General features: G+C 57.1%; 9 protein-coding genes across 9 annotated transcripts; 5 read left to right on the top strand and 4 right to left on the bottom strand.

The window, feature by feature from the left end:
- Positions 1–276: 276 nt before the first annotated feature.
- On the bottom strand, positions 277–2,064 carry EX895_006203 (uncharacterized protein; the record flags this gene model as incomplete). Its single annotated transcript, XM_029886795.1, has 1 exon — positions 277–2,064. The coding sequence occupies one exon, from the start codon at positions 2,062–2,064 to the stop codon at positions 277–279; it is 1,788 nt and encodes a 595-aa protein (XP_029737108.1).
- A 320-nt stretch (positions 2,065–2,384) lies between these two features.
- Positions 2,385–3,803, top strand: EX895_006202 (uncharacterized protein; the record flags this gene model as incomplete). The annotated part of the gene is made up of 1 exon (XM_029886794.1): positions 2,385–3,803. The coding sequence occupies one exon, from the start codon at positions 2,385–2,387 to the stop codon at positions 3,801–3,803; it is 1,419 nt and encodes a 472-aa protein (XP_029737107.1).
- A 204-nt stretch (positions 3,804–4,007) lies between these two features.
- Positions 4,008–5,708, bottom strand: EX895_006201 (uncharacterized protein; the record flags this gene model as incomplete). The annotated part of the gene is made up of 1 exon (XM_029886793.1): positions 4,008–5,708. The coding sequence occupies one exon, from the start codon at positions 5,706–5,708 to the stop codon at positions 4,008–4,010; it is 1,701 nt and encodes a 566-aa protein (XP_029737106.1).
- A 1,509-nt stretch (positions 5,709–7,217) lies between these two features.
- Positions 7,218–8,066, top strand: EX895_006200 (uncharacterized protein; the record flags this gene model as incomplete). The annotated part of the gene is made up of 1 exon (XM_029886792.1): positions 7,218–8,066. One exon carries the CDS (start codon positions 7,218–7,220, stop codon positions 8,064–8,066), a length of 849 nt encoding a protein of 282 aa, XP_029737105.1.
- Positions 8,067–8,614: 548 nt separating this feature from the next.
- On the top strand, positions 8,615–10,639 carry EX895_006199 (uncharacterized protein; the record flags this gene model as incomplete). The annotated part of the gene is made up of 1 exon (XM_029886791.1): positions 8,615–10,639. The coding sequence occupies one exon, from the start codon at positions 8,615–8,617 to the stop codon at positions 10,637–10,639; it is 2,025 nt and encodes a 674-aa protein (XP_029737104.1).
- A 167-nt stretch (positions 10,640–10,806) lies between these two features.
- On the bottom strand, positions 10,807–12,468 carry EX895_006198 (uncharacterized protein; the record flags this gene model as incomplete). Its single annotated transcript, XM_029886790.1, has 1 exon — positions 10,807–12,468. The coding sequence occupies one exon, from the start codon at positions 12,466–12,468 to the stop codon at positions 10,807–10,809; it is 1,662 nt and encodes a 553-aa protein (XP_029737103.1).
- A 738-nt stretch (positions 12,469–13,206) lies between these two features.
- EX895_006197 (uncharacterized protein) lies at positions 13,207–16,407 on the top strand (the record flags this gene model as incomplete). The annotated part of the gene is made up of 1 exon (XM_029886789.1): positions 13,207–16,407. The coding sequence occupies one exon, from the start codon at positions 13,207–13,209 to the stop codon at positions 16,405–16,407; it is 3,201 nt and encodes a 1,066-aa protein (XP_029737102.1).
- A 65-nt stretch (positions 16,408–16,472) lies between these two features.
- EX895_006196 (uncharacterized protein) lies at positions 16,473–17,060 on the bottom strand (the record flags this gene model as incomplete). The annotated part of the gene is made up of 1 exon (XM_029886788.1): positions 16,473–17,060. One exon carries the CDS (start codon positions 17,058–17,060, stop codon positions 16,473–16,475), a length of 588 nt encoding a protein of 195 aa, XP_029737101.1.
- Positions 17,061–19,304: 2,244 nt separating this feature from the next.
- Positions 19,305–22,999, top strand: EX895_006195 (uncharacterized protein; the record flags this gene model as incomplete). The annotated part of the gene is made up of 2 exons (XM_029886787.1): positions 19,305–19,317; positions 19,551–22,999. The coding sequence occupies 2 exons, from the start codon at positions 19,305–19,307 to the stop codon at positions 22,997–22,999; spliced, it is 3,462 nt and encodes a 1,153-aa protein (XP_029737100.1).
- Positions 23,000–23,338: the final 339 nt, after the last annotated feature.

The following is a 23,338-nucleotide window of genomic DNA, read 5'->3' as shown; positions in this document are numbered from 1 at the left end:
ATTTGCAGTCCTGTTTACCCTGTTGCCTGTTGTTGTCATATTGAGCTACCTGTTCGACCTTTGATGAAGCTAACCTTGTCACGATCACGTGGCAGACATAGCAAACACCGTCAGGCTCGAAATTGCACATGCGGTGAACCGTTGGCAGGAGGGAGTTTGTTCGCATCCGATCGTCTCTTGACGTTCTCATGTCGCACACTGGATTTGTTGTTCGCCCATTGTTGACGAAGGGCAAAAGTGAAGAGGTTGCAAAAGGAGACAGTATTGGGGGCACTATTACAAGACAATGTCGTCCTGGTGGTAGTTCTCCTTGACCAACCTGTAGACATAGCTGGGCGGGTGTTCTCCAACATTGGTGATGAACACATCGACGAGATGCGGGGGCACATAGTCAAACGCATTGCTCACCACCTCGGCGTTCTCGACGATGCTGCTGCTAGTGGCATAGTCGAGCAGCGCCGCGGGCCCGAGCGCGCCTACGCTCCCCGACGCGTTGGCAAACGTCTGAATGCTCGACCACTCGGGGCAGATCTTGTACACGCCTGTAAGGATCATCACGGGCGTGCTGTGCTGCTTCGCCGCCAGAGCGGTAGCGTACGAGCCCGCGGCGGAGATCAAACCGCCATTGGCCAGCACGGCGTGTGCGCCAAGCACCACCTTGGACACGCGTGGGAGAACGGCAAAGATCGAGGCGTCCGGTATGAGTAGTACCGAGATGCCCGATTTGGCAAGTGCGCGCGCGAGGGTGTGCCCCGAGTACGACGGCGCGGTCTCGGGGACGATGACGGTGAACTTGCGGTCTTTGGCCGCGGAGCTAAAAAATCCTTGGACGGTGGCGGAGGAACCGAGAGTGAGGATGACTTCGCCAGAGTGGATGTGATCGCGCGAGACTTTCGAGATGTTGTCGTCAACGGTTTCCAGCTCGTCGATCAGGTCCTGAATGGCTTGGATGAGGAGAGGTTTGAGGAAGTACGCTCCGGCTGATTTCTTGCCCGTGATGAGCTTCGATGTGTCTACCTCATCGTCGTCGTCGTCCTCATCTTCATCCTCATCCTCGTCGTCATCATCGTCCTCCCTCTCACTGTCGTCCTCCTTGCCACTATGCATTGCTTCCTCCGCCTCCGCCTCACCTGCCGCATCCTCGGCCAGGCTCACTCCGTACATCTGCTGCGACAGCTGCGCAAGGCTCGAATCAAACACGCCAGACCCTTTACGCGACAAAGAAGCATGCGGAGTCGAAACGTGGCTTCCGTCCGCAGGCGTGTGCGCAAGGCTGGATGGCGTCGACGTAGCCATAGCACCTGCTGCCACAAGGTCGGAGATGGAGAAGCTTCCGTGAACAAACGCCGAAGAGCCAGCCGGGGTGGTTTCTGAGCCAGCGCGGAGTGGGTAGGGTCCTGGACGGGTCGCGGGAGAATGGGCGCTGGTGCCAGTCGAAGACGAGCTGGATGGGAACTGGGAATGCGAGGTGCTGCTTCTGTTCGCACCATGACTAGGCAGTTGGGGGATCGAGTTGGACGAGCTCGATGCGGAAGTAGAGGGCGATTGCAACTGCATGACATGCGAAGGGATCGCAGATCCAGCACCACCACCAAACGCAGACGCAAGGTGCAAATCCGAGATCGAGTTGCTCAGGCTGTTGATGCCACTACCCGACCCGGCACTCCTCCTTCCTCCAATGCCACCTATATCCTTCTCGTGCGCTTCCAACAATGCAGCTTTCGCTTCCTCCCTCAACAGATGCACCACTCTCCTCGTGATGTTGCCAATCGACTGCTCGGCCGGCTGCGAGAGCTGTAAGTATCGTCCCGCCGCCTTGATAATGTCGATAAGCTCCTGCATCGAGTTGTACTTCGCTGAGGAGACAACGCTTCGAAGGGATTTTGCAGTTGCTTCCGAAACAGCTTCGGGCCCCGAGATCTGACCTCGACGCAGTCGGAGCGAGAGGCTGATGATGAGCTTTTGCGACGCTTTGTCCTTGATGATAGTTTCGAAGGGCGCTTGGTGGGTGAGTTTGGTGGCAGACAGACCGTTGCCGGCCAGCGCCGGTATGTTGGCTGTCATGGTTGGCAACACGGGGGGCTGGCTGAGTTGATGGCGATGTGAAAGTGGATATGAGAAGTCGAGAGGGGGAAGCAACACTTTTTGGCAAGCACTTTTTCCTCCTCTTCTCGCGTTCTATACACGGTTTCCGTGCGAAAATCTGCCGAGTCAGATCAGCTCAAACTTAACATTTGAACACTTCCGCCTCCACTTGGGATTTTTTCCCTCATGCACGACTCAGCCAGCACCTTTCCAGGATGCTGCCTTGCACTTCCTTGCTTCGTCCTTGTCCGCCACATCCTTGACTCCCTCTAGTATTCCCTCCAAGGACGCCTTCCAAGATGGACGACATTGACGCTGCCTTCGACGACGCCTATCGCACCAATCGGATCGAAGAGGGTGACGATCCGAGCACGCTACCGAACCCTTATTCTCGGCCCTCACTTGCGGCACCTACCTCGAAGACTCCTTCGACTGAATCAAGTAATGCAGGGGGAGGTTTTATTGTAGACCAGGTTGAAGCTGGATATGAATCCGGAGGTGGAGGCTTCATGGTCGATGAGGCTGACGACGAGCAAGCTGGAGGTGGGTTCATCCTTGACGATGACGAATCAGCCATGAGAGGAGGCGGCTTCATTTTCGAGGACGAAGACGATCATGCAGCATCATCGTCGTCATCTCCGCGAGCTGCCGAGAACACTAGACCGAAGAATATTCCGCTTAGCGCTATCCCCGAGGCACTCGCCAATCTAGGCCTCGATTCGGCCGACCCATCCGTGCTCTCCCTGTTTGCCGACACAGCATATGTGCCCTCGTCGGCATCACGAAGGCGACTGGCTCCCGGTGTCAAGCCGGAAAAAGTGGTGGGGAGACAAGAGTTCCAGCAGGTTGCGTCGATCCTTCTGGACGAGATGCGGAGTCGAAGCTCATCATCGAAGACTCAAAAGCGAAATGCGCAGGATCGAGCAGAGGAGGACCAGGATGATTCGGATCATTCGGAACCACGCGGTCGTCGACGGCCTACACGGAAGGCTGCTGCGCAAGGGCGACGAAGGGCTGCCGAAATTGTTGCTCAGGACGACGATGATGGGGCTAATGCAGGAGGAGGTTTCATTGTCGACGAAGAAGCAGACGACTCGGAAGAAGACTTTGAAGCTTCGAGACAACGACGACGCCGTCGAACAAACAAAGCGCGTGCACTGGACACCGGGTCTGACTTGACCAGCGATGGGGACGACGACGACGACGAAGCAGAGCTGGGGGATCCTACCCGACGCCGACGCCGACGCGGTGGTGCGCGTGCAGCCGTCTCCCCTTCGCCTTCCCCCTCGTTTGACGACGACTCCGAACAGAACACACCCAAGCGTCAACGCAGAACTCGCAAATCCCCCTCCGCACCCACCATCCGGTCCCTCACCCATCTCAACCCCCTCCAACGAGCCACAACCTCGGACCTCTACCAACTCCTCCTCGATCGTCTCCCGCCGTCCGCCTTCCCCTCCGCCCAACGCCGGATCGGCACCACGGAGCTCACCGCCATCTTCGAGGCTATCGGCGAGAAGTTGCCACCCAAGGAGATCGAAGAGATGCTCGAGGAGGGCGCAAAGCTGTTTGCGCCTGCTACTGCGGATGAGGCTGGATCGGCAGAGCGGAAGTCGAGTCAGGCGATCAAGGGTGTCGCTGCTGCACAGGGGATTGCGGGCGCCAGTGTGGGCTTGGACGAGTTTGCGGGTATCTTGGTTCACAATCGGCTCTTGTAGCGACCACCAGATCGCACAGCAATCAGCGTCGAGTCAAAAAAGGCATGGAATTGCATGAGAAAAAGAGGTCGAACGAAACGGAAGCGTGGCAGAACGTGGAACATTGAACAAGATCGGCTCAGAATCCTAAGACGCTAGAGGCCGTAGAAGAGAAAAAGGCGGAAGCAGTCAAAACATTCAATCTGGAACCTGGGCGCGGAAATATCAGTGAGAGCGTCGCTGCTCAAACGACACAAAGACAAGGTTGTACCTCTCGAACTCGTACGCGATTCGGTCGGTCCTCTTGTAGCCCTTGAGCGTCAGAGCGTGCAGGATATCCTCGTTGGTCAGGACAGCCTTGCCGCCAACGCTCTCGACCTCCTCCTCCTCCTCCTCGGAAGTCGACACGAACAGCGTCACGGACATCTTGCCCGGCTCAAAGATGTCCACAACCCTTCGCACCAACGAAGGCAAGTTGGTAGGCAGCTGCAGCGTCGTCTGCTCCTGCTCACGAGACGCAAGGCTGTTGGAGCACAGCGCGACATTGGTCTCGAACGACGCAAACGACGAATCCTCCTCAGGCGTAACGTGAATCGTCCAGTAGCCCGCATTGTCGTTCTTGCCCCCGCGCGGCATGACAGCGTTGGCAGAGTAGCCGCAGGGCTCGAACGCAAACGCATCAATCTCGGTCTCGGGGAAAAGGTCGGTGAGGCCGAGCTTGTTGGAGAGCGCCAGACCGAGAGCGTGGCCCTTGTCGAGCGACGTTGCAGATAACGAGGCTTCCATATCGGTCAGCTGCTTGCGCGGGTAGCACTCGGCAACAGTAGGGTGCGGAAGGTCTTCGTCAAACACAAATCGGGCGCACGAGGCCGACGAGAGGTGCGTCATGAGGATCTCGAGCGTCTGATCCTCGACACAGGGAGCAGGCAGAGCCAGAGGTCGCTCCACGGCGGTAGCGGCCATAAGCGGGGCCTGGGCCTCACGCGCGCCCTCGCAGCCCATCCAGAGCAGCCAGTGGTCGCCGTTCATCTTTCCGACCGTGTAAGCAGAGCCGTAGTTGAAGAAGCGGTCGAGAACGGCTACCTCGAGCATCCAGTCGCGGTGAGGGCCCTTCTGACGCTCGGGGAACATGAAGCTCTTTCGGCTGTAAAAGGCGTGCTTGACAATGGCACCGAGCTGGCGTTCCTGGATAAAGCTCGAGTCGGACATGGCGGTGGAGGCCTCGTCGTTGTTGTCGTCGTCGTCGTCGGCCGAGTTGCCGTTGGTCTCGAGAGCGGAGAGCTTAACAAAGCTAGCAGAAGTGTTGAGACCGGCTAGAGCTTTGGCAGCGATGGCGAGGAGCCTCTCGAGACCGAGCAGGAGGGTGGTGGTACCGCAGGTCTTCAGGATGAGCTTGTGCGGGAAAACGAACATGGACGACTCGCTGAGAAGGTAGGCATCGACGTGAGGGCCGTGAATGACGCTGAGGACCTTGCACTTGACAATGTCGAGCATGGTTTCCCACACGGCCTTGGGGACGGAGCGCAAGCCGAAGTGGTCGTGGCGAGCGTCCGGGTCAGACCACCGACAGGTGCTGACGTCGGCGGGTTCTTCGGCAAACCAGAGTTCAAGGAGCTTCTCTGGGCCTTCAAAGGGGCCGCAAGGGTCGTGGAAGTCCTCGACGACCTTTTCGGGGCTGCCAATGTTGGAGTCGACGGCGGTGGTGATGCTGGAAGCGTCGTCGTTGAGCTTGGAGCGCAGAAGATCGGCTCGAGCATCCATGATCTCCAGCGTCTTGATACGCTGAGCTTCCTTGGCCTCCATGAGGAGGTCGGCGGTGTCCTTGTGGAGGATGTGGTCCAAGTTGTGGTGCTGCATCTTGAGTGCAGCAGGGGAGTAAGAGTCGAGACGGTTGGCAGTAGCTTCAAGGTCGATTGCGGGTGTCATCGCGGCTGGTGGTGAAGGTAGAGCGGAGCGGAGGTGAGAAGGTTGAGGGCGCTGGAAAAGGGCAGACGGAAGTGATGTTGAATCTGTGAGGAGTGAGAGCGAAAGGGAGGCGGATCAGGAGCTTTGGGAAGTGGAAGGAGGATGGCGTGGATGGCTTGGAAGGGAAGGGGAGTCGAGTCGAGCTGTACGGCGGATGTCAGCAGCGTTGAGGAGCGTTGAGGTCGAGAGGGGTGTGACGACGTATCGAGTATGCAGAATCTATTATTACCACTACTATCGTCTGAATCGTCTGACGGCATGGAAGACAGAGGCTTGGATGAGGTTCAACAGGGTGGCTAGCTCCTGATTTGGGCAGGAGTGCGATGAATGGGTGCCGGCTGTGGGCGTTTGTTCGGGTGAGCGTTTGGTTGCTAAGGCTGTGCGAAGGCAAGCGTGTGATAGCTTGCTGTGAGCGAGTGTTTGATGTGCGATTGAAGCGATCAAGGCAAATATGGGTTGTGCTTTGTGTGGATGAGAGAAGGAAGAAGGGAGGAAAGAGCAGGGGGATGAGGACGAGAATCCAGAGGTCTTTCTCTGTAAGCGGGGCAAGGGGCAAGGTTTTCCTGTCTGGCTGGTGACAGAGAGCAGACGAGCAGGCTCAATTTTTTCTGCTTCTTCGCTCGCTTCATCTTCTTGTCGTGGCTCGCAGGCCCTGATTCGCATGGAACACACACAGCTACATCATCGCACCAGACTGGTTCAAAAAATAAAATCGCGTTCTCCTGCGTCTGAATTTACGCTGTTTTGCTTTCAAATTGAGCAGCAGCAGCTCGAACTTGAACTCGAACTCGAACTCGACTTCGTGTTGGTTCCACCAGGCCAATTTCGAATCAATTGATTTCTCACGCAGGAGCCTTTGAGGAGAAGGAAAGAAATGCATAAAAAAGGCTCGAGTGCAGTGCGTTCCTGGACATGCTGCAAATCCCTCTGTGCCGATGCCCTTGGATCAAATTGGCGGTGCCAGATTTCGTATCAAAAGATCGAGACCCACAGAAGCCGGCCACCCTCGTCCTGCCGAACCAGAGTGTTCACTCGCTCCGCCCAAGCACCGACCTCGGTCCTGACGTTGCGCCTCGCTCACGCTGATGGTCACAGGGAGGCGGCAAATTTCTACCAGGTGGTTGGTCGTTGACCCAATCGGGTCAAGAGCGTTTCTTACCAACTACATCGTCCCCGACACAGCCTTCGCAGCGACCGTGTTGAGCTAATTTAGCCTGCTTGCTGCCGCGTGAGGGAGACGGTCCAAGTTGCGTCTGCTCGCGTGGTTCCAGAAAACTATTGTTTGTTACGGTGACTTGACATTCTGGTCATTTTCGCGCTCTCGGAAGGGTCCAAACTCGCTTTTGCACAGCTCGCCTCGCTCGCTCGCATCTGGTCGCGTCTGCGCACCGACCGCCCATCTCGTCCGCCCTCGGCACCTTCCTTCATTGCTCCCTGCATCCCACTCGACTTGCCCCTATCGACAACAAGATGGATCGACTGGACCAGCCTCTGTCATCCTCGACCTCGCGCACTTCCGGTGCTGCCAGCCGCAACTCGCCTTACAATCGCTCATCAAGATCCACCTCTACCGCAGACAGTGCAGGCTCATGGAAGCATGACCGCGACCAGAACGACGCCGGCTCGCGTCGCGGTCCGCGTGTCGGTCGCGCCCCCATGTTCTTCCCGCAAGACAAATCAGAGGTGAATGAGGTCAAACCCACCGGCAAGCTGACCATCGAAAATCTGCATTGGGATGTCTCTGAGCAAGACCTCGAGGATCTCTTTGGATCTATTGGCCCCGTCACCAAAGCTTATATCAAATACGACCGCAGCGACCGCTCCACAGGAGTTGCAGTAGTCGTGTTCGATAACCCCAACCACGCAATGCAGGCCAAGAACGAGTTCGATGGCGCAAAGGCCAAAGGCCAGGTCATCAGCATTACACAAGAGATGCGTGCGGATCGACCCAAAGGTGGTCCGGGCTCGCAACGTTCGCTTCTGTCCCGCTTCGACCTCTCCTCGAGGCTCAAGAACGGCACACAAGCCGACGGAGCAGATGGGACAAGCAGCTTTGCCGACCGTCTGGGTCCAGTGCGAAACGGAGGCCGTGGTGTACAACGCGAGAACAATCGGACAGCAGGAGGACAGCAGCCTGCTCGATCTCGCAATGCTGCTCCTGCCAAACGTGAAAAGCGCAAACCTGTCACTGCAGCTGATCTGGATGCGGAGCTCGAAGCGTTCATGAACGCTCCTTCCTCGTCCACCGACTCCCGAGCTGCGGGCGAGACTCAACCCATTCAAGCAACTTCAACCGCTAATGACGTCGAAATGTCGTAGAACAAAGTTGACTCGTGACCTTTCACTTTGCTATTCAATCGCTTTGTGATTCAGACTCCTTTCGTTCACAGATGCAGCCTTCGCCAGTCGATGTTCTATTATACCGTGTATCAATGTTGAATGGGTGAATGCAGAAAGACGTTGTGTAACGAGAAAGCTCTCGTCGCTGTTTCCTCCACTTTTAGCTTCCGCTCGCGTTGATTGAAACACGACAGCTGCAAATCTCGCAATAAGTACTGAGCAGAAGCGTCTCATTCAATATCGCCGTCAACCTAAAACGAGCGTTCTCAGCACAGTCGTCCGTACTTGTACCTTATATGAAAGAGACCAAAGATCTTTTCTTCCATCTAAACTTCTTCCGCAAGCAAAGCACGCGCCACTGTCCAACTTGGCTTCATCATCAACACCCACATAGCACCCCTCTCCTTCCTTCCCTTCTCACCATCATTACGACTCGCTTACGATCACGCTTGGCCGGAGCCCCTCCACTTCTCTTCGCGTCTCGGACAGAACTGCCACCCCTCCCCTCCGATCCACAGCCCACAACAATGACGCCAATAGCTTCCTCATCCTCCTTGCACAACGGCGACGCTGCTGCTCCCGTCCGCTACGCCCTTGCAGAAGCAATCCTGGGTAAAGAGGCTTTCCATCGCACCAACACCGCTAAGGTTCTCGTCGTAGGTGCGGGGGGCATCGGCTGCGAGTTGCTCAAGAACCTCGTGCTCACCGGCTTTGGCAACATCGAGATCATCGACCTCGACACTATCGATTTGTCCAACCTCAACCGCCAGTTTCTCTTCCAGAAGCAGCACATCAAGAAGCCCAAGTCGGTCGTAGCCAAACAGACGGCTTCCTCATTCAATCCGCTCGTCAACATTGTCGCCCATCATGCCAACATCAAAGAGCCTCGTTTCGGCGTTGCCTACTTTCAGAACTTTGACCTCGTCATGAACGCACTCGACAATCTCGATGCGCGCAGATGGGTCAACAAGATGTGCATCGCTGCCAACATTCCGCTTATTGAGAGCGGAACCACCGGTTTCCATGGACAAGTTCAGCCCATCCGCCCTGGCGTCACCGAGTGCTACGATTGCACCACCAAGCCGACGCCCAAAACGTTCCCTGTCTGCACTATCCGCTCTACGCCATCGACACCGATCCACTGCATCGTCTGGGCCAAGAGCTGGCTCTTCACGCAATTGTTCGGGGCGGATGACGAGACCGAAGATGCCGAACTCGACAAGGCGGTTGCGGACGGCGAAGATGCACAGGAGATTGACGAATTGAGGAGAGAGGCTCGCGAGATGCGCGATATTCGAGCTTCGTTGGTCGAAGCGGCCAAGCGGGGAGACGAGCAAACAGTGCGCTCAGTGGCAGAAAGAATCTTCAACAAGGTGTACAAGAACGACATCGAGCGCCTGCTGGGCATGGAGGAAATGTGGACGCATCGCCCTATCAAGCCTGTTCCGCTCGTCTTCCAGGATGCAGTCAACGGGGTAGTTGTGCACGAAGGTGAGGCAAAATCGGTCGACCGTTCTACTGCTACTGCCACCTCTGCACCTGTGTCCGATCCTGCCGCAAGCACATCAGCGTCTACGCTAAAAGACCAACGCACGCTCAGCTTGAAAGACAACGTCGAGCTCTTCCTTTCCAGCGCAGCAGCTCTCGCAGTCCGCGCAGCAGCCGACCTTTCCAACCCGCTCTCGTTCGACAAGGACGACGACGATGCGCTCGACTTTGTCACTGCCTCGTCCAACCTGCGCTCCTTGGTTTACCACATTGAGCGCAAGACGCGCTTCCAAGTCAAGCAGATGGCGGGCAACATCATTCCCGCCATTGCTTCGACCAACGCCATCATCGCCGGCATGCTAGTCTTGCAGGCGCTGCACGTTCTCAGCGGCGCATGGAACAAGGCGCGCAACATTACGCTCACGCGTGGGTCGGACCGATACATTGCCGCTTTCCCACCCACTGCGCCCAACCCGAAGTGCGGCGTTTGTCAGGACGTGTACATCCCCATCGAGGTGCAGAGCTTGGAAGCGGTGACGCTGGCACAGGTGGTGGACACAGTTGCCAAGGACGCACTGCAGATGGAGGACGAAGAGCTGATTGTGTACAATGGCGCGAAGATCGTCGCGGATCCCGATTTCGAGGACTTCCTGGAAAAGAGTCTCGCCGAACTCGGTCTGCAGCAAGGATCCATGTTGACCGTGACAGACGAAGACCTCAGATTGCAGCCTGTCAACATTGTCATTTCCGTTGCTGGAGACAAGGAGGCAGAGCCGATCAAGATTCTCGCTGCAAACGTGTCCCAACCCAAACCGAGGTTTGTCGAGCAGCCAGAAGCGGCCGCTGAGGACGATAGTGACGACGACGAAGACGACGGTTTCGCGATGCTGAACGAAGCGCCGCCGAAGGCACCCGCCGCGACTGCCGCCGTCGCTGGCAAGAAACGCCCTCACCCGGATACCGATCAGCTTTTCACTCCAGCAGCAGCGGATCCCAGCATAGAGAAGAAGCAAAAGATTGTGCAGGACGGGTCGAACCCCGATGCCGCCATCTCCCTCGACTAGCATCCTGCCACACCCCCAAGCCCAGCACCCTTTGTACTCTACACGCACTCAGAAAGGCGACTCAATGCCACAGATCAGCACAAAGAGAAAAGACACGTCTCTTGAACGCGCTCGATGCGAAGGCGAATATGAATGAAAAGACAAGTCAGGAATGTGCGACGAGTGATCTACTTGAACATGGCATCAAGGTCTGCAAACGGATCGTTCGACTTTGGCTTCTGCTGCTGCTGTTGCGGCTGTTTACCATTTGACGTCGAGCCAGCAGCGTTGGAAGAGGGCTTGAGCGCCGGCATATCGAACAAGCTCGGACTTGTCGTCGCAGCCGCCTGCGCAGGCTCGGCCTGAGTCTGCGGGATGCGTGGAGAGGTCGATGTCGACGTAGCTGTGGTGGGTAGCTGCAGCGCTCCCCAGTTGCCCAGCCCCGAACCCGGGTTGGACGGCGTACCAGTTGTGCCGGAAGAACGAGGCGTCGACGAGCCGCTATCATTGGAGAAGAGATCCGCCGGTAGACCGCCAAGCCCTGTTGCCGCTGCAGGTGCTGGTGCAGGCGCAGCCTTGGGCGCATCGTCAAATGTAAGCGATGCAAAGTCGTCCATGATGTTGCTAGAGCTTTCCCCGGCCTGCTTCTGCGATGAAGCCTGCGACTGCGAGTCGTCGTCAAAGCTGATCAAGTCCGTGATCTTGGCTGTTGGCACCGCATCTGCACCACCTTTGCTCGGATCAATGCTTGGGTCAATATGCGCCTGCGCCGAGTAGTTGCCCTTCGTAAACTGCTTGTACCGCTCTACCACCTGATTGATGAGATCATTGACCAGCAGCAGTCTGTCCATGTTGTCTGCCGTGCCCGCGGCTGCATCACCGCTGCTGCTCTCCTCGACATCTCCGATCCACTTCTGAATCCTTGGCTGGACGCTGCGCAGATGACCCGCGATCTGATCGTACGCATCGCCCTGCACAAACTTCTCCCCTTCCTTCGCGTTATTAAGCATGTCATTGAGCAAGATAGCGCGCGACTGCACTTTGTCGAGCTCTCTGCGCGTCTGCTTGGTGTAGTCGGGCTTGTTCTCTGGTTCTGCACCAGACATGATCTTCATCAACTCCTGGGCCTGTGCGAGGTCTTTGGGTGTGCCGCGTCGGATGAGTTCTTGCAGCTTGGCCCCTTGAGCGGCGCGATCTTCCTCTTCGAGCTCCTCGGGCGATTTCAGGTTGTTGTCCGAGTTCATGACGCTAGCAGCGCGTGAGTCGACGTTGGGGAAGCGGTAGCCTTTGTAGGTGAGCAGGCGGTGCATATCGCGAACGTGCACCAGATCTTCACGGTGCTTGCTCGTGACGCACAGTGTGAGCTTCCATTCGTGGATCAGCTCCAGAATCTTGCTCTGCACCGGCGACGGAAACATGGGCGGACGCTCAGGAAAGCGCTTCACCATCTCGTTGAGAAACTCCTTGGTTGCAATCTGCAAGTGCAAAGGATAACCGCAGTTTTTGACGAGGATGTCCAGCAGCGCCAACCCGAGCATGCCGACGTGCGGGTTACGCGAATTGACCTTGCGCACCGTCTCGAACGCAGCTTCACGAGGGGTGTTGGCCTTCTTCTGGTTGACGTAGTCGGCGAGCTCGAGGTTGAGCGCCAAGTTGGGCTGGCTGAGTGCCGGATGACAGCATCGTTCGACGTAGACAGAAACAGGCGAGGTCTGCATTTCGGGATCCAGGTTGCGTGCTGCCCAATCTGCGAGCGCCCCAAGAGCGCCTTGCGGTGCTATCGAGTCCGAGGGGGACGCGGACGATCTCGAACCAGACCCATATCGGCCCTGAGAGTGATGATTGTACATGTTGTCGTTCTTGGCCTTGCTAATTGTTGATCGCAATGTCCTGCGCCAGTGCTGTGCTGAATGTCAGCGCTGAAGAAGCAAAGTCTCCAGCAAAGCCGGATGGGTTGTTGATCTAGGGTGGACGTAAGTGGTTTCGATGGAAGGATCGCATGCAAACACGCGGGATCTAGAATGTTGCGTTGCGTCGCTCGGGGTCAGCAGCCCGACTGTTGGTGCGCTTGGCTTGCGTGTCAGTTTGCTGGGCACAGAAACACACACCGCACCGCATAAATTCAGGATTTCGTTGCGTCAAAGTGTTCCCATTAGCAGTGCAGTCAGTGTCTAACACTAAATCACTCGACTCACTTGGCTCGAGCGGCGTTGAACCTGGTCCCATCACATCGGCAAGAGATACTCTTAGAAATCGGGACCATTTCTCCACATCAGAAGCTTTCACCGCGCCGTACAGGAGAAAAAAGTAACACACACGCTCGAGGCTGAGTTGGACGAGAAGAAAAGGGTCCAAGACAGTCTTGCACTTTGTCCAAACTTCATTCGGAGAGTGTCCGACTGTCCCCGCCTTGTTCTTACGGCTTGTCCGAGAGCAGATCGCTACGCAGACCGAACACTAGTTTTACAGCCTCAGAACGTCAAGCCCACGCTCTGATCCACATCTGCTGTCCGCGCCCTTGCCACCTCGATCACATACCCCTCCCCACATACCCCTCCCCACATGGACCACACACGAAAGCCGAGCTCATGTGGCTGCTGCAAGGTCGATTCGCCGAAGACAGCCGGCAGGAACTGAGCAAGGTGCTCAAGTGTGGCCAAACTTACACCCTCGGTCGCAAGATCCCAGCCGACATTGTTGTTGATAGCAAGTTCGTATCGCGCACCTCCTGCCACATCGCCGTCGCTTCCGAGGACACTATCGCAAGCCAGGTGGCCACCGTCTCCGATCCCTCAGCTTTCCACAGCAATGTCGCTCTACGGCCTCGAGTCACTATCCGTTTCGAAGCCAACAAGAGCAGAAAGACCTTTGGCGTATTGCAGCAACCAGACTCGTCTCGCAGAGCTCCTACCTCGGAACTGACAGAAGTGCAGGTGCCTGCCGATCAAGACCATCCGCTCTCCGATGGCGACTCGTTTGCGCTCACCACCACCATCTCCTTGCGTCTGGTCTGGAAACCCATTGCGGTCTGCTTCGCCGCCAAGATCAAAGAGGTCGCCATCTCGCCCTTGCGCAAACCTGCACTCCAGCTCGGCATTCATCTCTCGCCCGCCAAGTCACGCTGGCGCGATGGATACACCCATCTCTGTCTAGCTCAGATCAAGCCCACCGAATCGGTGCTGTGTGCCCTTCTGCAAGCACGCCCGATTGTTACCATCGACTATTTCAACGAGCTCTTTCGCCGGGCAGAGCTGCCTCGTCATGATCCGGCTTCGCTCGAGACTTCCTTCGAGGAGCTCGATTTTGCCGTCTACCAGCCCGGATTCGACCAGCAAGAACTCAGCGACCTTCCAGACATGCAGCAGAAGCTGCTTCCACAAGAACGCCGCACTTACATGCTCAAAGGCACAACCTGCGTCGTATTTGCTCTGCCCAACGAAGAGTCGGAACTCTCCATCTACAAGAGCATCCTCTCCGTTGGTGGTGCTCATGTCTTTACACACAATCCTCAAGCTGAGAACTTGAAGACGAAAGCCGACTTTGCGCAGCTGCTCATGCCGTACAAGAACAGTGCCCTCTCGTACTGGCGCAACAGTGGAAGCAAAGCGCGCAGCGAGGCACCGGATGAAGGCCTTGTGGTGCTCGTTGGTGCTATGCACGATCATACACCCTGGAAGGATGCTTGCACCATTGCATGTACGAATCTTCGCATCGCCATGCCCGCAGGCTTCCACGCTATCACCAATGCCGTCTTTGCTGCTGATGTGAGAGCGCATCTCAATTCCATTCCGAACATGTCGGATGGGCAGGTGGAGGTAGGTCCTGCTGCCGAGCCAGCTACCGATGGTGCTGCTCAGGCCAGTACGGAACAGGCTGCCGAGGCGGAAGTGACCGCGATTGAGCGTGTTGCGGACCAGATCTCTCCGCCGCCGGCTACTTCTGTTCCAGACCAGACAAGAAGGGTAAGTCCAGCTGCACATACAGCAGAGCAGCGACCGACTGCGATAGCAGAGCCGTCGGGCTCCTCCGGTGAAGCGTCAAGAAGGCGACTCACTCGCCGAACACGCAAGCCTGCCCAGGATGCTGGACAGGTGATTGCTGGCATTGAGGAAGAGATGGAACAAAGGGAAAGGCAGCTGCGGGAAGGCAACACTCACACACAGGCTGGCGTTCGTTACGCCGCTGAGACATCATCTTCACAGCTCACCCGGGTCGAGCGCAGTGGATTGACAAGACGTACGGGCGCCAGTCGTGGCAATGCGAGGCGGTCCGATATCTTTGATGCCATCCTTCAGCCCGGAGGTAAGGCTGCAGCTGAGGAGGGCGGCGGGTCTAACTCCCTCGCTGACGACACTCTCAACGGTAGTGAGGCAGCAATCGGCAGGGCAATGCCGAGAAGCAGACGGTACAGAATGGATCTAGACGAAGAAGACCGCGCTCAGAGCGAGTCGATCGTGCAATCGCAAGGGCTGGAAGCGAGTCAGAGCAAAGGCAACAAGAGGAAGTCAGCACCGCAGCGACAGGCTTCCGATGCTGACCAGATCCAGGACGACGACGCTGCAATCCGAAGTCGTGCCTCCAAAAGAGTGCGCACAGATGGTCCGGTCCCCGAGGAGATCGGCGAGCCTGGCCCAAATCATGCGCACCCCATGGACCCCGCACGTATCGTTCGCGCCGATGTCACCAACGGACTGGCCGGACTGACCAACGGCGCCGCACCCGACTCGGAGCCCCAATTCTTGCAAGCGCTCAACACCCAGCGTGCCAAGGGCAAAAAGATGGACGATTTCGACGTTGAGTTCAACCGGCTTCAAATTGCCAGACCAGGCTCACAGACTGTTTCCGGCTCACGCGACCAATTCAATGGCCCTCGACCTGGTAAAGGTGCACAGCAGGAGAGACAGACGCAGGGTTTCGACACCGGTTACGTTGACGAAGACTATGAGGCGTTCAAGCAGATGGCGGAGGAGGAGCTTCGTATCCACGTCAGAGGCAACTTTGTACAAGTCGACTTTGTGCCTTTGGTGCGACAGAAGAAAGCGGTTGACGAAGAACCGCAGGTTACGCCAGCTTCAGGTGCGGACGTGCCTAACTTTAAAAAGTTCCGTCCGAAAAGCACTGCGGGGTCTTCGAGCAGAGCTGGCGCAAGGCCAACTGCGGCGAGGCTCCAGATCGCATTGACTCTGCCAGAGAGCAACGACTACGGCCTGGGCCAGTCATACTGGGAGGACCAAGAAGGCGCCTCTGCTCCAGCAGCAGGGACGCTGTCCAATTCGCGAGGCGGAAGATCGTCGAGGGCTGCGGGCAGGCAGCGAATTGGGTCGGATGACGAGAGCGAGTCGATCCAAAAGCCGCGAGCCAAGGACGCACCCGTCGACCTGGGAAAGGATGGACTCGATTCGATGGAGTCTGAAGACGAAGGTGACCTGACGACGATGTTGAAACAACAGCATGATTCGCGCTCGCAGCGGTCTGAAGGTAAGAAGGGATCGACTACAGCGACAGCATCGACTGCTCGTGGACGGAAAAGACCCGCAGCATTGGTACAGGATAGCGATGACGAGACGATGTCGCCTTCGAGCGCATCTGTTGCTGCGAGTCGGAAGAAGCGCGCCCCAGCACGTGGGTCGAACATGCTCATCGACAGCGACGACAATGAGGATAGTGGGGAGGGCACTGACGACGATGATGACGGCAACTTTGCTGGGTTTGGGCGGTGTACGTCGACGAGGAGAAGGCGCGATCCGCCTGCATCGAGTAAGGCTCGAGCTCGCAGATCCTTACTTTGATACCGCGACGCTTGTGCCTCAATGCTTTGGACGTCACCCCGACATTTCAATGAAAGATTCCTTCATTACCAGACTCTGCATTTCTGAACAGTCTCCATGACAGCAACGAAGCGCTTCTGCTCGTCCCCGCTGGTCAACAGCAATGAATCCGCCTCATCATCCGAATCCTCATACCCTTCGTCCCTCGTCGTCCCTTTGTTCGCACTTGGCTTGAGGGCAAGCGAGACGATGAGCGGTCTCATATCGCCACCTGCATCGCGCTTCACAATACTCGCGATTTGCGCCACATAGAGCTGGTACAGCGCTGTGTACGCAGGACTCGGCTCGGTGCCTACGAGCTTGCTCACCGAGGTCGATGGCAGCGGCGGAGGCAGATTGCTGCTTGACCCACCGTCATGGGCGGCGTCCTCGCTATCGTAAGCAGCAGGATTTGTGGAGGTGACAGCCTGGTAGAAACATCCGAACTTGTTGAGCTGTGTGACGGTGATAAAGATCCGATCGGCAAAGCTCTGCGTGATGACGGTGGTGGGACAACCGTTGATGGTTTCGGTGCTGGTTTTGGTGGGCAGTACGGGTGATGAGGAGGCCGGGACAGGTGTGACTTCGATCTTGATTGCCGAGAGCCCTGTTGCGGGAGGCTGAGGGGTGCTCATCATTGTACACGACTGCAAGGCTGTGTGAGGTGCCGCCGAAGATGGACAGCAAGATGCAGGCGGCGCAATCTTTCCGAGTGGAGAGAGTGTTGGTCTTTCTGTGTATTCTTCTGACGACGCGCCCTCGATCTGCGTTGCCGACTTCCGAGAAAAATAAAAGGCTTAACACAGCGCGAAATGGCCGCCCACGCTGAGCTGTGTATCGATCAACAGAGCGTGAGCTTTTCATCGATTTCTTAACGACACGGGCCCAAAGCGGTGCGTAACGCGGCCATCTCCTCGACACCGCGTTACCCAAAGAAATAAATCAATTTAAACATGCTTCTCATTAACCAGGCAAGCAGGAGTCAGACGACCCAAAAATACAGTATACCGCCCCAAAATCCAATCTGCGAAGGAGATCCTCCCTTTTTGATTTCAATTTTTGATTTTAAAAGAAAAAAGGAACTTTTGGTCTGGTCGCGTCGGGCAAGCTGCCTTTCCGGAAGTCTTTGTCGGCTTGTTCGGAAGCGTTGCCTTGTGAAACGAAGAGCAGGGACATTTGCCAATTAGCCAATACGAACAGTCAAATGCTGGAGACGGAGAAGGGAATGAGAGCAGCTGCCTGATAGCAAAGAAGACTTGGGAATACAGCTCGGTTTCAGAAGGTCTCGGAAAAATGCCGTGGCACTGCAAAGTGCGAACAAGCGCTGATCGTGTGAAGTGTGGCTTTGCTATCTCTGTTTGACAGGTCTAAGCTTCTTGAACGAATCGTAAGAAGACCATGCAAGCCCTGCATGGGGCGAAAGCAGCGGTGGCAGCAACGGCAGAGGCAGCAGCGACGGCGACGACGACGACGAGACGATCACTTCCGGAGCTCGGCAGATTCATGACGGACCGACATTCTTCCGTTAATCAACCGACGAGAATTGGTCGTTATCCACAGCTGCAGTAGAGGGCACACCGTCAAGACTGGTGCTGCTGGTACAGACGGTTGCAAACGGAAAGCTTGTCCTGGTGCAACTCCAAGGCCGAATAGGTGAGAGGGTCGATCGGGTGCTTCTTATTCGTTGGGGGAGGACCTGCGTGGGACTGCATGACGAGAAGATGGGCTGATCTTCCTGCGCGAAATCGTCTGGACACATCCAAGCAAGACCTCTCGTACCCATTTCTCTCAATACGGCGACAACCTTGCTAGTGTCAGACACGGCCGCATGCCATCGAGGCCATACCATCATACTCTCAAGCAAAAAGACAGACGGCAAGCTAATGGAGTGGCTACGATGTTCTGCAGCGAGAATCGAAGCAGAAATAAAAAGACCCACTAGATTGGGGATGCTCCGAGAGCCCGGAAAATAATCGATCTCGCAGCCGACAAAAACCACATGATCAAAAGAGCACTATGCCAGGCTGTTGGAGAATCTAATGAAGGTGAGCAGCACCCTTCCACGCGAGCCTATCCGAAATGGCAATGCTTCGCAAGACTTCCCTCAGGACGAGCTGGCTTCGGACGCATAGAATTCAAAATATTCAATCTATAATTTCTTCTGAAAATAGGCGTGCTGAACGCTGCATGCGCATACCTTACTTGGGGCTGTGGGTCGGACCATTGTTGGACCTGTAATGGACAGAGCGCAAGAACTGAGTTGCGCCGTAACCGGAAAACGGAAAAAAAAAATGTGTTGGTCTTCGCTTTTTTTGACAGCCTGCCACGACTAGGAAGAAAGCACAGCTCTGCTGTGGCCCGTTCCCTTTTTTTTTTCTCGAAAAACACGCAATACACCGCGTTCGAGTTTCTTGAGTTGCATGTCATTCTTGTTGGGCTGACGGCTGGAGCGAGTCAGTTTGACTCGTTCGCCTGATGTGTTCCTTATGGTCAAGGCGGCCAGCGTCTCGCCCTCAGCTTGACTCTACGCGAGTGCACGGGTGCCTGTGCGCAATCCCCGTCCTCCAGCTTGGGCTCGAAGTATACACTCTTCTTGACCCGTTTCCCTCCCCCATCACCACCACCATCCATCCTTCCCTCGCATCGGTCGCTATTCACGGGCTCCTTCTCTCCTTCTACCAAACCTACATCCGATTGCCAGTCAATCCCGTTTCGCGAGACACACCGTCGCCCTTGAGTATCTAGCCTTTGCTCATCGTCGTCGCCGTACATCGCCTCTTTCTACCTCTTTGCACCAAACGAGCTCTCTCACGTCGTTGCAAAGCTACCAATCAACCTTCTTCGCTCCCCGTATATACCTCTGAACACTTTCGCCTAGCATGTCTTCCAAAGGTACGTTTCTGGATAAAGATTTGGGTCGCATTTTGCGCCCTGTTGCACGAAAGGGGTGAAAATGAATCGGCCTCTTGTAGCTCGACTCGAAGCTTGCAAGATGCGGGCTGTGATGGCCCAGGTTTGAGACTTTGCGAACCCCGAGAAGCTTGCGAGCAACAAGCTTGCTACGAGCCTGGAGTCGATTTCACTGACCTTTTCGATTCTTTTTGGTCTCTTTTGCACCTTCGCAGCCATTCGCGAGTTTGACGCCAAGCTCCTGGTCAATTACTGGCTACCCCGATCGCCTCTGGCCCACGCCGACCTCAAGGTCAACGCCGACTTTGTCGCCCCTGCTCCCAAGGTCGCCCAGATCGCCTGGGACCCTGCCACCAACACCATCACAGACGTTTCGCAACTCCCAGCGTGGGTCCAGTCGTCCAAGCTCGTCGCCAAGCCAGACCAGCTCATCAAGCGCCGTGGAAAGGCCGGCCTGCTCAAGCTCAACTGCGACTGGGCCGATGCTAAGACCTGGATCCAGGAGCGCGCCGGCAAGGCACAGAAGGTCGAGACTGTTACCGGTACCCTCAACAACTTCATCGTCGAGCCCTTTTGCCCTCACCCCGCCGACACCGAGTTCTACGTCTGCATCAACTCGGCGCGAGAGGGTGATTGGATCCTCTTCACCCACGAGGGTGGTGTCGACGTCGGCGATGTCGACGCCAAGGCTCTCAAGCTGCTGATTCCGGCCGACCCGTCCGCTCCCTTCCCCAAGCGCGAGCAGTGGACCAGCACCCTCCTCGGAGGTGTCGCCGCCGCTAAGCGCGAGGTGCTCACCGACTTTTTGATCCGCCTCTACTCGGTCTACGTCGACCTCCACTTTGCCTACCTCGAGATCAACCCTCTCGTCGCCACCGACGACGGCCAGATCGCCTACCTCGACATGGCTGCCAAGCTCGACCAGACCGCCGACTTCATCTGCGGCCCCAAGTGGGCCATCGCCCGTGACCCTAGCATCTACCTCGGTGCTGCCGCTGGCGTCTCGAGTAGCAAGGGCGAGGACCGCGGCCCGCCCATGTACTGGCCCGCCCCCTTCGGTCGTGACTTGACCAAGGAAGAAGCCTACATCGCCAAGCTCGACGCCGGTACCGGTGCCTCGCTCAAGCTCACCGTGCTCAACCCCACAGGACGCATCTGGACCATGGTCGCCGGTGGTGGTGCCTCCGTCGTCTACTCGGACGCCATTGCCGCTCACGGCTACGCCCACGAGCTCGCCAACTACGGTGAGTACTCGGGTGCTCCCTCCGAGGGCCAGACCTTCGAGTACGCCAAGACGCTGCTCGACCTCATGACCCGCGGCGAGGTCAACCCTCAGGGCAAGCTGCTCATCATTGGCGGTGGTATCGCCAACTTTACCAACGTTGCTTCCACCTTCAAGGGCATCATCCGTGCCCTCAAGGAGTACAAGCTGTCGCTCGCCAAGCACGGCGTTCGCATCTTTGTCCGCCGCGGTGGCCCCAACTACCAGGAGGGTCTCAAGGCCATGCGCCTCCTCGGTGAGGACCTTGGCGTCGAGATCCAGGTCTTCGGCCCCGAGACGCACATCACCGACATTGTGCCTCTGGCACTTGGCGTCAAGACCTTCGAGGAGGTCACCCTCGCCTCGCAGCAGCAGAACACGGTGCCCTCGGGTGCTGCCACCCCCAACCCTGCTGCCGCCAACGGCTCCAAGGCTGCGGAGGACAAGGCGATCGGCACCGTCGACCACGCCACGGGCGAACGTGTCCAGCCTCAGGACCAGATCGTCCACTTTGGTGCTGGCTCGACCACGGGCGCGCGCCCTGCTTACCGCCCCTTCGACGCCAACACGCGTTCGCTCGTCTTTGGTCTGCAGCCCCGTGCCATCCAGGGCATGCTCGACTTTGACTTTTCGTGTGGCCGCAAGACTCCCTCTGTCGCTGCCATGATCTACCCCTTCGGTGGCCACCACATCCAGAAGTTCTACTGGGGTACCAAGGAGACCCTACTCCCCGTCTACACCAGCATCAAGGAGGCCGTCGCCAAGCACCCCGACGCCGACGTCGTCGTCAACTTTGCCTCGAGCCGATCCGTCTACTCGTCGACCCTCGAGGTTCTCGATTGCCCCCAGATCCGCGCCCTCGCGCTCATCGCCGAAGGTGTCCCCGAGCGCCACGCCCGTGAGATCCTCCACCGCGCCGAGAAGGCTGGTGTGCTGATCATCGGCCCTGCCACCGTCGGTGGTATCAAGCCCGGCTGCTTCCGTATCGGTAACTCGGGCGGTATGATGGACAACATCCTCTCATCCAAGCTCTACCGTCCCGGCTCGGTCGGTTACGTTTCCAAGTCCGGTGGTATGTCGAACGAGCTCAACAACATCCTCGCCATCACCACCAACGGTACCTACGAGGGTATCGCCATCGGCGGTGACCGCTACCCCGGTACCACGTTCATCGACCACCTCCTCCGCTACGAGCAGGACCCCGAGTGCAAGATGCTCGTCCTCCTCGGTGAGGTTGGTGGTATCGAGGAGTACCGTGTCATTGACGCTGTTAAGAAGGGGATCATCAAGAAGCCCATCATTGCCTGGGCCATCGGTACCTGCGCCAAGATGTTCACCACCGAGGTCCAGTTCGGCCACGCCGGTTCCATGGCCAACAGCGACATGGAGACCGCTTCGGCCAAGAACGCCGCCATGAAGGCCGCTGGCATCATCGTCCCCGACACCTTCGAGGACCTGCCTGCCGTCATCCGCGAGGTGTACAACAAGCTCGTCGCTTCGGGCACCATCCTGCCCAAGCCCGAGCGCCCCGCTCCCGCCATCCCCGTCGACTACAAGTGGGCCCAGGAGCTCGGCATGGTGCGTAAGCCCGCCGCCTTCATCTCGACCATCTCGGACGAGCGTGGTTCGGAGCTCATGTACTCGGGTGTCAAGATCTCGGAAGTCTTCGAGTCTGGCATGGGCATCGGTGGGGTCATTTCGCTGCTGTGGTTCAAGCGCCGCCTCCCCGACTACTGCACCAAGTTCATTGAGATGGCGCTCATGCTCACCGCCGACCACGGTCCCGCCGTGTCCGGTGCCATGAACACCATCATCACCTCGCGTGCCGGCAAGGACCTCATCTCGTCGCTTGTCTCGGGTCTGCTCACCATCGGTGACCGCTTCGGTGGTGCTCTCGACGACGCTGCTACCGAGTTCTCGGCTGCTTACGACCGCGGCATGACCGCCCGAGAGTTTGTCGACAGCATGCGCAAGGGCAACAAGCTGATCCCCGGTATCGGACACAAGATCAAGTCGGTCTCGAACCCGGACTACCGTGTGCAGGTGGTCAAGGAGTTCATCCAGAAGAACTTCCCTTCGCACAAGATGCTCGACTACGCGCTCGCCGTCGAGAAGGTGACGACCGCCAAGAAGGACACTCTTATCCTCAATGTCGACGGATGCCTTGCCGTCTGCTTCGTCGACTTGCTGCGTGACTCGGGTGCTTTCACCATCGACGAGGCTCGCGACTACCTCAGCTACGGTTTCCTCAACGGTATCTTCACGCTCGGCCGATCGATCGGTTTCATTGGTCACCACATTGACCAGAAGCGTCTCAAGGCAGGTCTCTACCGTCACCCTGCCGACGACTTCCACATTGAGATGGCCACCCCGGCTCGTGTCATGGGCACTCTCAAGAAGTAGGGTGGACAATAGCAGCAGCAGCAGTCCGGTTTTCCATGGGTCTTTTCTTTCTCCGTGTTTGTCTCCAGTGTACACTTTTTTGTTTCTTTTCCGGTCCTTTGCTTTTGTCTAGGCGTTGTGGCTCGCTTTCGGGTATGCGGTTTCGAGGTGCTTTGCTCGGTTGAAAAGGCTAGTCAGTCGAGCTTCGTGGGCCGTTGAGGCGGTATCGAGGGCGCAATATCAAAACAGTCAATCCTCTTTTGCCGCAAAGTCGTGTGCGTGTGTGGTCGTGATGGTTTAGGATGGCAGTTACAAGATGGCTGCGGTTCACACGGATCAACGGCGGCGGCAGCGCTTTCG

This window comes from Sporisorium graminicola, chromosome SGRAM_8 (assembly GCF_005498985.1).
Source record: "Sporisorium graminicola strain CBS 10092 chromosome SGRAM_8, whole genome shotgun sequence".
Classification (NCBI taxonomy): domain Eukaryota; kingdom Fungi; phylum Basidiomycota; class Ustilaginomycetes; order Ustilaginales; family Ustilaginaceae; genus Sporisorium; species Sporisorium graminicola.
The sequence above is the reverse complement of the archived record's forward strand: the minus strand, read 5'-3'. Positions and strand labels throughout refer to the sequence as shown.